The 16,102-nt window shown below is 34.2% G+C and overlaps 1 protein-coding gene across 2 annotated transcripts in view; it reads left to right on the forward strand.

Annotated features, from left to right (window-relative positions):
- The window catches only part of LOC111089077 (protein trachealess-like), a 36,817-nt gene extending 21,042 nt beyond the window's left edge, over positions 1-15,775 (forward strand). For both annotated transcript variants that reach the window (XM_022400834.1, XM_022400835.1), the window contains 2 exons: positions 11,217-11,455; positions 15,637-15,775. In XM_022400834.1, coding sequence (XP_022256542.1) covers positions 11,217-11,455; positions 15,637-15,731 — 334 coding nt within the window. In that variant the 3' untranslated portion in view covers positions 15,732-15,775. The remainder of the gene's footprint in view (positions 1-11,216; positions 11,456-15,636) is intronic.
- The last annotated feature ends 327 nt before the right edge of the window (positions 15,776-16,102 follow it).

Below are 16,102 nucleotides of genomic sequence, written 5' to 3' on the forward strand. Positions count from 1 at the left end.
CGCGAAATTCAAAACAAACAAACCTCCACGTCATATTGTTAAGTGAGTTAAAAATAATGAAAATGTGGAAAGTTTGTAACTAAACAACTCGTATTACAGTTTAAAATGTCTACTGCAGTATCTGGGTTCGTCATTCATCATATTTCAAAACCTTCCAAAAATCCGGGGTTAATCTTAAAAAAGGGGCTTTATTCATCAGAAATTAAACTGAAGCAAATGCTGAATGATACAATTTTCTGTGAATTAGTTAACTCCCTTCAATATAGTAGATGGCAGTCATATGGTCAACATTGATATGAAACTCTTCTTAGAATGTTTCATTATTCTCCCATAGTACCTAGATGAATGGATATTTAAAGCACGAAAATTACCTCTGTGTGTATGATACACAGCAGACCACGTACAAAAAAACATGCTACAAAGTATTTCCTAAATGGATATCTATACTTCACTAAACCAAAATTATTCATATTAGTGAAAATACCAGTACAAAGCAGATACCACTAGTATGTTTAACTTTCTTTCTTCATAATCCAGTTTTTCAGCTTCAATGCTCGTCTCTTTGCAACAATATAAAACTATTTCATATTCGACATCATCAACAACAACATCTGAAGTAAGGAAATCTGTAGGTGGAAAAAAGATATCATATACTTGCACAAAATACAAATATATGTCTGAAATTATGTTATTATTTTTACACATTTTTAATGTTGGAAATTCTATATAACCCCTTCCGCACAAAATATAATTTCTTAGATAAAATTAATCAGTTTTATTTATATTTGTAAAATCAGTATGTATACACACACACACACATTATCGTTATTTTCTTCTGTGGTGCAGACAATTTTATCTATACGCTGTTTTGTATAATTTGTAATAATCTTTATATTATTGGAACGAAAAATCTGAGACTATGAGTTAACCTTCATAACCATTACGTAATAAATCTGTGTGTTGTGCTTTAACGGTCAATTCTAATTAACGTGACTGCTATTTAACTATATTAACAAATATATATATATATACATATACGTAAACCGTTTTGTCACGTGAAAACAAACTGAGCTTTAAAACCTTTACAGGTTTTCAATATATATTAATTGATTGATAAAAGGTATTCATAGAAAACCTCAAGACACGTTTTGACTTTTTAAATGGCAATGGACATGACAGTTTTATCAGAATTTAACTAAAGTTTCGGTTTTATAAGTTCTTAAATTGCAATATTATTATTGCCATGTAAGTGATTTATTATTTTAAACTATAATGGGTGGCGTACTACATTTTGGAATTTTGAAAGGTATATTGAAATCTCTGTTAGCATAAAATATTTTTTACTGACCTACATATCTCGGGTGGCCCATTTGTTAACATACTGGACTACGTACCTGAGGTTTTGTGATTCGCTCCTCTTACCGCCAGAAACAAATCACGAGTTTGGAGGCGACTAACTCCTTCCCTCTTGTCTATCCCCTCAAAATTAGGGACGGTTAGCCCAGATAGCCCTCAAGTAGCTTTGTGCTAAATTTAACAAATAAATCCACAATATAAAAGTAAGGCTATTAGGGAAATTAATAAATTGCATTAACTGATCAACATTCTCTCCTTCAAGTGATGAATATTTTCTATATTTTGTCTTATATTTAAGTCTTACTCACAGTTTATTCCGTACCATAGTTAACAACAACTAAAGTTATTCTTATCTATGTGACTTATATTTCTAGGTACTTGTGTTTTTGTCTGTCTATCAATGACAATCTGTGAATCCACCTTACTACCTGACTGTAATCAGCTTTGATGGTGCATGTTGGCTCTATGCTAGAACTCTGGATTTTGCGCAGAATAATCCCCTCACTTTAAGCCGCGGGTACATTAATAGAGTGACAGGCAATCTCTTAGTGTGGATGATGAGTGTAGGGTGCTTCTGAATGGCTGCCTTCCTTCTGGATAGTAGCTTAAAATTAGGGATGATTGCAGCTTTGCTATAAATACAAATACAAATAACAAGCTCAATAAGTATATCGATTTGTGTCAATAACTTTTGTAACTGTATATATATATTATAGTTTGTCTGCGTATCTCTATCTAAGTGCTTTTTTTATCTATCAAAGAGTTTTGTCAGTCTGTCTCGACATATATCTGGTATCTAGGTTTCTATAATTGTTTTCATCTCTCTCTATTTTTGATGTTTCAATTTTTGGATAAACAGTTCCATTTCCTAAGTCAAAAAAAGCTGTTAACACGCAAAACCAGTTTGTTTCTTGAATTTTCGCGCAAAGCTACTCAAGGGATATCTGCGCTAGTCGTCATCAATTTTTAAGTGATAGGTTAAAGGGAAGGTAATTAGTCAGCATCTCCTACTACCAACTCTTGGCAATTATTTATCAAAGAACAGTGGGGTAAACTGTTACACTATAACGTCTTCTCGACTGAAAGAAGACAGTTTTCGGACCCATTCTTTACATATTGTGAACTAAGAACCCTAACCACCAGGCCATTGCAAAAATAAACATTCTATTTTTATTTTAGAAATACAAAATGTAGTGAACGAAATTCAAATTATTGACGTAATACACAACATAGATTACTTTGTAGACACCTCTTACAAACTGTAGTATATAAGGATTGTATTATACCGGGTTGAATATATTATATTAAAATGATGTTAAATAGGCAAATCAACAGGTCGCGTGACAAACAAAACTAACATAAAGTTGCAGTGGATCTACATTTTTACATTGTTTGACGTTAAGTGGGTAGTGGTAACAACCCTTTCCGACTCAATACATTCACACACACTCAGATCATAAAGATGTGTTCAGATCGAGGATTTATAATTTCTAAGATGAGGATATCCCTTGTACTTATTGTCATTGGAAAATTAAGAAATATAGAACTTGAAAGTGGGTAGTGGTAACAACCCTTTCCGACTCAATACATTCACACACACACAGATCATAAAGATGTGTTTAGATCGAGGATTTAGAATTTCTAAGATGGTGGATATCCCTTGTACTTATTGTCATTGGAAAATTAAGAAATATAGAACTTGAAAGTGGGTAGTGGTAACAACCCTTTCCGACTCAATACATTCACACACACACAGATCATAAAGATGTGTTTAGATCGAGAATTTAGAATTTCTAAGATGAGGATATCCCTTGTACTTATTGTCATTGGAAAATTAAGAAATATAGAACTTGAAAATGGGTAGTGGTAACAACCCTTTCCGATTCAATACATTCACACACACACAGATCATAAAGATGTGTTTAGATCGAGGATTTAGAATTTCTAAGATGGTGGATATCCCTTGTACTTATTGTCATTGGAAAATTAAGAAATATAGAACTTGAAAGTGGGTAGTGGTAACAACCCTTTCCGACTCAATACATTCACACACACACGGATCATAAAGATGTGTTTAGATCGAGAATTTAGAATTTCTAAGATGAGGATATCCCTTGTACTTATTGTCATTGGAAAATTAAGAAATATAGAACTTGAAAAACCTGAATCATCCAGAAAAAAGACCTCAAACATGTTGTACCTCAACTGTGTGAGCAAAGTGCGGCGTTTTGTAACAGGTAAGAATCCTTGTGCACAGAGGTCAATGGCTAAAGCTGTCCACGTGTTCCAGGCAAAACTATTCAAATAACCATGAAAGATATCCATCTGGAAACGAGGTCAACAGATACTAAGATAAACCTACCAGTCATACGTCACATTTAACCATTACAGACCAGAAGCAGCTGCAGAATAAACAGATATTCAATCATTCCATACAAAGACGTACTGGTTAAGTCACCAGACACAGACAGCGCTTATGGGTTTCTGTGCGATCGGAATGATGAAACGGATGCTGGGAAATTATCATTTTATTACACTAGATGGATTATAAAAACATGCAGGAAGGAGTGGTATATTTTGAACATGATAGCCCTTACGAAGGAGCCTTTTATTATAGAAACTACCCTCCAGAGCTATTATCAAGATTCATGATTGTTAGGTATAGCATTATTGGACGCGCAACATGGACTGTAACGACGTGGTGAGTCTCCAAATAGCTTTAATATAAATTACTTACATCCCTATAAGGGTCATTATTACGGTGTTGTACAGGGTGAACTAGAAGTAATGGAGCTCTTGAATACGGCGCAAAAGAAATATACTTTGTGACAATAATCTCTAACCATACAGCAGAACGTAGACACAAATGAAAATGAAATTGTTCAGTTAAAAAACAAATAATTAATTTTGTAACAGCAGTTTAATGTTATTGCAACGATTATTTGATAGTATGTTTTAACTTTAAAAATACATTGATGGAGCCTCCAATGATTGCTACAAGCGCAAATTGTCTCTACACTCAAACAAGTTGTGATGAAATCCTATTGCTTTTGATGACTATTCATTTCATTTTGTCATTTCATTTATTCTAGTGTATTCCCAGTTCTGACATTTTTTCAAACTTTTGTTTCGTAACTTGTAAAAAAATAAAATAGGTGCTGTTGACGCAATTGCGAAAAAATGTTTCAGTGCTTTTAATCTCAAGCATGCATTAATAAGTTTGCCTAATAATTAGTAAGAACGACATTTTGATAAGAAGAAAAGTTATCTGATAAAAAAATTGTTAATTCTACAATTCGTATAATAAGATACTGAAATTTACCGTTATTTTGAGTTTCCTAGTAGCTCAGCTTATAACACTAAAACCCCAGCATTGATACCTTTACCGGGAACAGCACAGATAGCCCATTGCACAGCTTTGTGCTCAAGAACAAACAAACCCTAATTTTGAACTGATAGACTAGTGTCTAGAGGAAAGACAGCTAGTCAAAAGTACCCACCACCAACTTTTGGGCTATTCTGATCGAATTGGTAACGAGGCCCAGTGGTTAGCGTGCTAAACTGTGTAGCTGGATTCGTGGTTAGCGTGCTAAATTGTGTAGCTGGATTCGTGGTTCGCGTACCGTTACCGCCAAAAAATGACGTTCAGCACTTTGGAGCCGTGGATGATTATAAGAGTGATAGTCAAATCCAACTATTTGGTATGGAAAGTTAGCTCAAGACTTGGCGATGGCTGGTGTTAATTAGCTGCCTTTCATCTAGCTTACAGCTTCAAAATAAAACAACAGACAGCGCTCGTGTAGCTTTGAACGAAATCCAACAAAGAAGACCTAGTCGAATAGTGAAATTTGACCGTTACTCTTATAACTCATCCTCGTCCTCATGTGTGGAACACATTTTTTTTGTGGTCTGGCACAATAACTACTGGGTCATATCCGATCCAATCACTGTTATTTATCAATATGGTTTATTTGAATTAAGTTCTTTCTGGCTTATTTGTGACATATATCAGGCACCAGTTAATAAACTGAAAAAAACAACATAATAATAATAAAAAAATCTGTGAGAAGAACCCCGCTTCGAAAGCGACAGGGAACACGAAGTTACATGTTTTGAGATATTTAGCTTCAACCGTGACGCTAGTGACTCTTTGGGTTATTCTATACAACTCTTTAATGAAGGATATAAAAACGTTAAAGTTAAAGCGTTCCGAAATCTTCAAGACCGTGGAATGCACTTAAAAAATAAGGCCGTGAATCTTGTTTAATTTACCGCTACCGTGTGTGACAGTTTCCAAATCGTCGAAAAAATCAAAATAGGGGAAAGGAAAACCTGTAAAAGATGCTCCAATCTAATTGTCTTTCACCATCATTAGAGCGATTGTTTTCTCTGAACAGACGGAGATTACCATTAAAGCGATCACACTTTTGATTACTACATAAAGTGACCTTTCTACAAAATTCGACTGACTGCTAGATTGTGTAATCAGAGGTAATGGCCTAAATGATTGTCAAAGAGTTGAGGGATTTAGGTCGACCCTCTGGCTAGTTCTTAACAGCCTACATCGGTCTGCTTTTAACGTGGACTGAGCCACCTTATTGCCTGAAGTAGAGTGAGAAAAGTGACTATTCTGTAACCATCTCCTCTGGTACTTCTACAAAGAGGGTAGGGGAAGGAATACAAGCTCCCATTTTTAATTCCTAAAAGCAGCTTGACAGTAACATGGCACAAAGAAGAGTAAAATGCTATGGGAACCTATCACAACACAACTTTCTCGAACACTTTAACAGAATGAGAATGAATGGGAGATGTAATAAGAAGAGTGGAGTTGTTCTGATATCGGCATTGCTCTTGAATCAAAAATTAATGAATGCTATGTCTGTTTTCCTCCATTTTAAAAGTTTTTTTCGCCTGGCCTAAAATATATTACACTGTAATACAAAATTTCATGTGTTTGAATCATTGTTAACAGTGTTTATTGGAAACACATATAATATATGTTGCATCTTCTTTTGTAATTATATATAATATTTTAACTTTTTCAACATAAATTATATAACCACGTTCTTTACCATTTATGATAATAGTTCATATTCAAGTGAAATTTGTTTTTTATCCATTGAAAAGTGAAACTACTAGTCAGGTCTATCAACACTCTGTAGGATATCTGCTAATTTTATAAGCATTTCTACGGTATTTTCCTCTAAATGTGTTATTTGCATGGATCAGTTACTATTTCCAAATATAGTTTACTGAATAATACGGTTCTATTAAACCGTTTTTAATCTGGTAGTACGTTTTAATCATGTATGGAAAAAATAATACTTAACACTTGGACATTTTATTCCTTTATAATGTAACTTTTTTTTTGAATCAGATAAAAAAGTTTACAAAAGTAAACTTTTTATTGTTATTTTACTGCATAAGTTAGAAACTCGGACCTCTCAAAACAAGTTGTATAAAACATCGTTGTATCTAGTTTCTGCTGAGTTTAAGAAACAACGGTTGATTTGAAATCGTAAGCTCAGTTTGTTGTGTTTTGATGGGGTTTCGATTATGGAAGGTTTCGTTTATCACAACCGCTTTATTGTTCGTTTATACTTATGTTGGCTTCCCTAAGTCATTTGGTATCAAGAGAATTTCGGATTAAAGAAGAGTCTATTGTTATTATGGCATGGGGACGCCTACAAGATCTCTCTGACTATGTTAGAGAAGCAAACCTTTGGTCAGAATCAACGTACACTGCAGGACATTGTTCCTGTCGTTGCTACGGCTCACCTAATCCCATGATAAAGCCATTTCCAGTTATCAGAGTTGAGATTTTGAAAAACCTGAAAATATCGGTATTGCCATATATAACCACTGGACTGATTCCCTTAGGATTTATATGATCCTTAGACAGTCACATGCTGAGCAGAAACGAAATGAAAAACTAATGAAAACTGGAAAGCAGAGAAGCAAGGCCCCATTTCAGCGGGGGTTCTGTAGCGTCGACAGACTGAGCGGAAAGTACAGATGATATAAAGTAACCAGTAACCAATAGAGGAAATTATTGGCTCTTCTTTGCAGAAAGCTGGTCGAACCCTCCTGGGAGATGTGGCAGAGGGATGGTGTCATAATGAAATCGCTGAAAACATCCATGAATTACGGGAATTTCCCGCTAGAATCCTCTACAGGCTAAAGTGGGCGCTGCATTGGAACTACGCAACATATTGTGATATCTCTGGCGGCACTTTCAGATTTCCTCGGGAAAGAGGGATATGAAGTCGAGACTCTAGAGGCCGCTGAATCCTTCGGCGGCTGACATCGGTACAGACCATCATATGGGGAAAGGGAGGAATAATAAAATGTTTGTTCAGAATGTTGTTCTTTATAAATGAAAGAGTGAGAGGCGGTGGCTGATGAGCAGATCCTCAATTTGAACGTTTCGTTTGTAAGTGTCTCACAATTTTCCTAGTAATGACGTTTTTCCTCTATGACAATTGTGAAAAATGCTGTTCACTGTGACAGCAAAGACAATAATAAAACGTATCTTGTCAAACCTATTAGTTTTGGATGTTTATAAAACAGACGGAAAATTGTGATTGGCGTTTTTTTATTGGTAACAGATGTAGTTAGTCAATCATAATGCTGTTTTGCTCCAAGTTATTTCTGAAATCATAGACGTAATTTTCAAACTTTATATCAGATGGGAAAAGATCTAAATAATTAGGGACTGCAGAATAGCATAACATGCTTTTGAGTCACACGTGGTATCTGATGGCACAGTTTTTGTCACGTGGTTCTGACTAAATGGGTATCATTGAGTACAATTTTATTTTCAAATCCACATACTAATTAAAAGTTTTTAAAATGTAACTCAATACTATTTCCTGTTTTCCTTTACTTTTAATGTAAATCCGAAAATTCACTGTATCTGTCGTTGTCTGGGCTCAGTTTCACGAAAACCTCTTTATATAATTTTTTTCTAAATCAGTATTTAAGATGAAACTTAAGAACTTCGTAAGGTATTTTCTAAGTTGTTTCACAAAACTGTTTTAGGGATGTCTCGGCTAAGAACGACTTAAGTATCTTAAAAACACAAGGTATCGGGAATGTATGGGTCTTTCAAATCAAATCGGGACGGTCAGTTGTGTTAAGGACAATTTGCTCAACGTGCCCTAATGTTTCATTAATCACACTTTTTATTTATCATAAATGTAATGTATATATTTTTTATTTATTTTAACAAGATATTTTTCAATTATCTAATAAAAGGTAATACTCTAAGACACTTTAAGTCATACAATACTTTTTCAAACTGCGAAAGTTTTTATTCTTGATTAACAATGGACATTTTTTACAGTTAAAAAAATATTTTACTTAAAAAAGTTAATATGTCGGTGTAATTGAAGTTGAAAATAATTCTTAAGTTCTATCTTAAGACAATTATTTTCCTCTCGTAAATGGGCCCGGCATGGCCAGGTGGTTAAAGCACTCTGAGGGTCATGGGTTCGAATCTCAGTCACACCAAACATGCTCGCCCTTTTAGCCGTGAGGGCGTTATAATGTGACGGTTAATCCCACTATTCTTTGATAAAAGAGTAGCCCAAGAGTTGGCGGTGGGTGGTGATGACTAGCTGCCTTCCCTCTAGTCTTACACTGCTAAATTAGGGAAGACTAGCGCAGATAACTCTTGTAACAACTTCAACAAACTCCAGCAACAACCTGTCGTAAAGTTGGGAAAGAGTTTAAGAAAGTTCTTGAGAGATGAAACTTTTCTTAAGTTCTGTTTCAGGAACGATTTCTTTCCTAAGATACTTTCGTGAAACTGGCTCCTAGTTGTTACGTTATATCTTTACCATGATATTAAGTTGTTGGATATCCCACAGATTTGTTGTTTGGTTATCATATAGTTTCCTATCATCACGACTGTTTGTATAAGCCGTCAGTCTTTGTCATAATGTCGCTTGGTTGAATATCAAGAGATTCGTTGTTATTACGTCATGTAAATAAATAACAGTGACTTGTCTGATTAACACAGTATGTCCTTCTTGTTCTGTCATATATAAATTGTATCTAGTTAATACAATGTGCTCTCCATTCATTATATCGTGCGATTCTCTAACAATATTTTGTCTGGTTTAGTATAATGAGTTCTAGTCGTCATCCTCTGTGCTTGACTAACAATATTTTGCTTGGTTTTTAATGTGTGTCCCTGTTGTTATATCCTGTAGGTGACACACACGAATGTTGTCTGAATATTATAATGTATTCTTTTTGTTATATTGTGTGGTTGATTAACATATGAAATGTTGTCTAACTATCAGAATGTGATAGTTGTTATCTGGATTATTGAGTGGCACACTACCAGAGGGTGATACGTGTGTCGACCTCAGGCAAAGAGCAAAGATTATGACGTCATAGTTCCATGAAGTGGAATCCGAGAGCGCATTGCTAGGCTACCATGACAGGTAGACGTTTTCATGTCGCCATGAAAATGCTCAGAGGACGCATTGCTAGAGGTATGTTGCTAGACCACCATATCAGGTGGAGGTTGTCTTGACTGTACCTGACAAAATGAATAATAAACTTTGATGTTCTTTATATAAGTGTAAAAGATAATACATCACATGTTACCATAACATTGTTTCAAAATCTACAATGCTTGTTATATATATTTCAGTATGTGTGACATCAGTTTTATTTAGAGTTCATGATTTTACTTACATATATTGATGATATCAAATCTATACGGAGTTTTGTATTAGATGGATAAACACATTTGTTAGAAACACGAAGAATCAGTTCATGGAGCATATTTGAGTTGAAAGTATACAATAATTTTACTTTAACTGAAATGCACATGTTCTGTCAAATAATGAGAAATAGTTTTGTGAATAAATGTTTTAGTATGTGTGACAACATTCTTATTCAGAGTTTCACACAGAACACTGATTTGTAACTGGCGATTCGTATAATATTTAAGTGAAAAGATAAGTCATGTTACCGTAATATTTTCAAAACAACACGTCCCCTGGTGCCATTTCGTGGTTTTAACAACTCGAACTGTGATGCCACGCCTAGCAACGCGCTCTCTGATAGCACCAAGCTTTTGTTCCACTGTCATTACGGACTAACAACATCACAAAAGCAACACGCTCATTAGACAACTTTCATTGTCAAGTGTCATGGTGGCATGACAACTTTCGCCTGTCATGGTGTCCTAGCAATGTGCCCATAGCAACGCGTCCTCTAGTTCCTCTTTTTGGAACTATGACTCCACCGTTTCTACCTCTTACCCTTTGCCTGAGGTCGAGACACATTGTGGCGTGCTGCTGAACAATAACGATAATTACTTGTTTTTATGTCTTTTGGTGGAATACCACTGAAGTATCATGTCAGTTTAATTAATCTGTTGTGTGATTGACTAACATATCGATATTACTTATGATCGGTGTAATATGTCTTCATAGTTATATCGTGTGATTGGCTAACAACTAAAGCACCTCATAATAACTGAATTATTGGAATTACTTGAGACTGTGTATAGTATTGTGTTTAATGTCATGAGATAGTTTTTGTATGTGTTTATAAACATATTTTTATTCGGGCATTTTTTTATACTTAAGGAGTGAAGATTTCTGTCTTCAAGGTTGTAGTTTAACTTTACCAAATACATTTAAAAGTAATAATTTCCAATTTTTTCGTCTGAACTGTTATTAGGAATTTGAGTGATTCATACCTTTATTGTGTATCGAGCTAAGCATGAGAAACAATAGCACATAATAATTATATAAACAATTTAATCTAGTTTTAGTTATTTATAACATCTTTCATGTAATATAATAAACATTCACATCTATTCTGTTTTAACCTAGTATCCTTGAGATGCGGAAGGAGAAATCACGTGACGCCGCAAGGTCTAGGCGAGGAAAGGAGAACTATGAGTTTTATGAACTGGCCAAAATGTTGCCACTCCCCTCCGCCATCACTAGCCAGTTGGACAAAGCATCTATCATTCGTTTGACTATTAGTTTCTTGAAACTACGGGACTTTTCGGGTTTTGGCGATCCCCCGTGGAGTAGAGATGGCTCCCCTACTACTAAAATCTTGAAAGGTAAGATCTTTACTAAACTCAGAACGGTTTATCTAAAGAAAATAAAATCAAAATCATATTTACATAATTGTATCTCCAGAATGATCGAGAAACGACAACCTCAAATCTAAAATCTCGCCTCTTTAGGGGAGGTAACTTCAAATATCAGAAACGTCTCTGATATTAGAAAATAAAACGTCCTTCTAACATAAGAGGAACCTGGACTGCTTAGAATAATAAAACAACAAAAAATGTTCTTCTACTTTAAACACTCAGAGCCCCAAGTAGAATGAGAAAACCTCTTTATAACTTAAAAATACAAAAATGGAATGAAAAATGTTCTTAAATTATTTTTTTCAAGCTTCAATATTGTTGTACCCACAATTCCATGATTTATAAGTTGTTTCCTGTTTCTACAACATGAAATGTTTATTTCTGCTATCAGTATTTGTCACATTTCCTTTAACAATTAATGTCTCTTTGTTACGACATTACCAAATGTTACGGTATGTAGTGTGGTCAAATAGCCTTACTATGATGATGTATTATTTATTATCAATGATGTTTTCTGATACGAAATACACAGTTGGTCATATTTCTTCAGTTTAAACATAATTGTCTCTATTACAACATTATTAGTTGTTGGTTCTCTGATACGGTATACATAGTTCGTCGTATTTCCTTGAGTTAACATTCATGTTTCTGTATCAAATGCCTATACGGTATTCAGTGTGATCAAATTTCCTTAATTTAAATAAGAATGTCCATTATACTTTACGAAATAACTGTTTTTGATATGGTATCAGTGTGATCATGTTTCTTTATGTTAAATATTAATGCTATTTCAGTACATTAACAAAGTTCGATTCTGCTATGATATCAGAGCAAAATCAGCGTATGTTGCTATTTAATCAAATTAGCAAAGTGGGCAATATCTTTTTATGTAGCATCAACAAAGAATAAATTTTATAAAGACATATTTGTGGAATATATCGTGTGTAACGATAGAGAACAGTATTTTTCGTCTTCCGTGTTCTTGTTGTTCATTAACTTCAGAGACTAACTCCTCTTGGTTCTGTATAGAAGTGGTTTTAGAGAAATTATTGATTCAATGTTTTAAAGTCAGAACTACAGGTCTGTCATAAAAATAGTTATATTGACTTCAACGACAAGCAGTACTAAAAAGACATCATAGCCAGTAATGCGTTTACCGCCCTGTAAGCCTGTACCCCTGTATGTTGAGCAGAGCCCATAAAAACTTTAGATGTGAGTTCTTTTGAGCTCTGAGAAAAGCACAAATGACGTCCATTGTGTCCCTGCATTATTCATCAAAGCTGGCCTCCCTTTTCCAAGTCTCCGGATTTGGATATCACTTAGTGCCAAGTAATTTCATTTTGGAAATGGAATTGGATTAGGGCTAGCTTGGCTGAACGGGAAGGCCGTCTATGATTTGATTTACATGGGAGAAACGCTAGAAGAAGAAACAACCAATGTTGAGGCCTCTATATCCAGGTGTGACGACTGTAGTCTACTATCGCCTTGTCAAGACGGCGTCAAGCTACTCGTAAGAAAGTAACATTATTTTAACGTATTTTAATCGGTGTTATATCTACAGCTACTACATATGCCGAATAAACAAATATTTATGTGTCCTGTATCTTGAAAGGTTTGTTACTGTTTCAGAGGTAGACATTCAACTTTAAATAGTCAGAATGTATCACGCTTAGTGAAATCCTGTTAGCGAAAAGAATAATTTATAAAAATTCCCTTTTTTTAACTACGTTTTAATATTTATTCAAAATTTAAAAAACTAAATAACTCAGAACAGCCAATATTGAAGACCTTCTGTTAATCTGCCCCAAAAAAGAAATAAAAAATCATACTCTAAGAGATGTTTTTTTTAAAAGCAAGAAACAAACAATGATTATATTTATCTGTACACCATAAAACCAGTTAGTTCAGGTAATTCAAAGTCTAATGTCATATAAGTGAACGGAATCTTGTTTTGTTGTTTTTTAAATGTTTTTTTCTGGAACGTTACATCAAAACATGTTTGTACACTTTGTGTTCTTAGGCTTCAGCTATTAAGCTCTACTGTTTTTATCGTTGTATTTTCGAACTTCATTCGTCTTTCCTTAACACCACCGATAGGTGGCTATAATAAATCGAGTTTCTCAAACACTGATAAATACTATGTTCTGAACGAGAATTGACATTAAATAATATATAGATATATACTGTCTAAAAATTAACGCTTTCTTGAAGTAATAGGTTAATACACATTTAATAGTTAGGTGATTTCTCATTGGGGTTGAGTAATAGGATTGTATTGATTGCATACACTGGAAATGACATTTAGGTGCTGTTGCCACTTTCGGTGACGCTTTTGTTGTAAAAAAATGAAAATACGCGTATGAACGCATATTCTTAAAAATGTGGATTACGAAAAGGTTCATGTCGTGCTGTTATCAAGCTAAATGGTACATGTAATGTTCTTATAGGCTATTTCATGTACGTATGTGATGTTTTTGCAATCAGGTTACGTCGTACATGTGATTTTGTCAACTGTTTCACTACATAAATGGTGGTGTTAGGAACATGCTCAAATTTACTGTTAAGAAGATAATTGCTGTAATAGATTACGCTGCGTGTGTGTGTGTGATATTGTCAACAGTTTACGTAGTGTGGGGACATGACATTGTCAACAGATTACGTAATGGATGTAATATTGTCAGCAGTTTACGTAGTGTGGGGACATGACATTGTCAACAGATTACGTAATGGATGTAATATTGTCAACAGTTTACGTAGTGTGGGGACATGACATTGTCAACAGATTACGTAATGGATGTAATATTGTCAACAGTTTACGTAGTGTGGGGACATGACATTGTCAACAGATTACGTAATGAATGTAATATTGTCAGCAGTTTACGTAGCGTGGGGACATGACATTGTCAACAGATTACGTAATGAATGTAATATTGTCAGCAGTTTACGTAGCGTGGGGACATCACACTGTCAACAGATTACGTAATGGATGTAATATTGTCAGCAGGTTGCGCAGTACACGTGGAATTGTGAGATAGTTATCAAGTAACGAAGTACGTTTGATATTTTTCAATTGGTTACATGGTACGTATAATATTGTAAATAGGTTATGTAGTACACGTGGAATTGTGAGATAGTTATCAAGTAACGAAGTACGTTTGATATTTTCAATTGGTTACATGGTACGTATAATATTGTAAATAGGTTATGTAGTACATGTGATATTGTGAGCAGGTTATTTAGTACATGTAATATTGTCAACAGGTTACGTAGTACGTGTGATAGTCATTTGGTTACAAAGATAAATCAATTAATTCATTTTTGAATATAAGCGTTTTCATCCAAGGCTCACTCTTTATTTATTAAGAACAGTTCTAAATATGAAGTCACGGATGAAGCTACAAATAGAAAATATAAAGAATTAAAAGGAACAAAAACGTGTGCGAACTTTTTTGTAGCAGTTAAATGATGGTTACAATAATTCTATGAAATATTTTTCTTTTGATGCCCGATTTATTTTACTGATTGAAAACATTTTGTAAAATGGAAAGCTACAAACTGTCCATTGCAACAAGTGCCTGAATGTTCACTCCATGAATATTGCGTGTTGATGGATTACGAATTTGTTATCGATAAATTCGCATTTTCTCTCACAAAGTTTCTTTCCGGTTTAACCTGTGTAATTTTCGTTGCAATTGGAACATATTTTACAATATACAGGACTTTTAGACTTACAGTTATGTTAGCATTAACTTTGAAGATCTTTCCTTTTTTTGGTCTCGTCATCTTACAGAATTGTACAAAGTATTCGCGCTAAGTTGTGTGGAATGTTCCCTTATATATAGGATAGGTGGCAATAATAAAATGTCTGGTACTGAGGAGTATCAGTGTTGTTATAGTAGCAATATTGTGCCGGATTTTTTTATTAGTATTTCGAAGTATGGTAGTTCACTGTCGTCCATGTCCATTGTGAATTTTATAGAGTGGCGTAGAGAACTTAATATATTTTAAAAAATATTGTGGGTCCTCTGTTGATTTGTTCCAAACTATAAAACAATCATCTGAAAATAACTCCCGTAGTTTTTCTTATGTATTTTACAAATTTATTTCCTAACCTTTTGTTTAAGGGTTTCGTGTAATTTGTCTTATAGATATACCATCACCAGGGTACACAAGTGAAAGCAGTTTGGGTTTCTTCGATTTCAACATAAGTTGCATCGCCGAAACAGAAATAATTATGTTGTAGTATAATTCCTAATCTTTGTATTATGAAATATTATTTAAATCTTACGTGTAATAGCTCTTGTTGTTGTTTTTTCTGAATAAAAAAAAAACAACAACAAAAAACCTATAAACCAAGTCTTGAATAATAGTATAACGACGTATTACACCAAAGTTGGCCATTGTTGTTGTTTCTTTCACTTCCATGGAATGTGGTTTAAAATGTGGACAAAACGCTTACAGTAAATAAAGCACCGTACTTATAAAGTTTTCACTATATATCTAGAGCAGATTGCCCTCGAGTAGCTTTACATGAAATGTAACAAACAATGCTATATACATACATACAGGGTTATTATAAAGCGAGTTGAAGTGTAGAAATCATAGCATGATCCA

Source organism: Limulus polyphemus, unplaced genomic scaffold, assembly GCF_000517525.1.
Source record: "Limulus polyphemus unplaced genomic scaffold, Limulus_polyphemus-2.1.2 Scaffold5183, whole genome shotgun sequence".
NCBI classification, from domain to species: domain Eukaryota; kingdom Metazoa; phylum Arthropoda; class Merostomata; order Xiphosura; family Limulidae; genus Limulus; species Limulus polyphemus.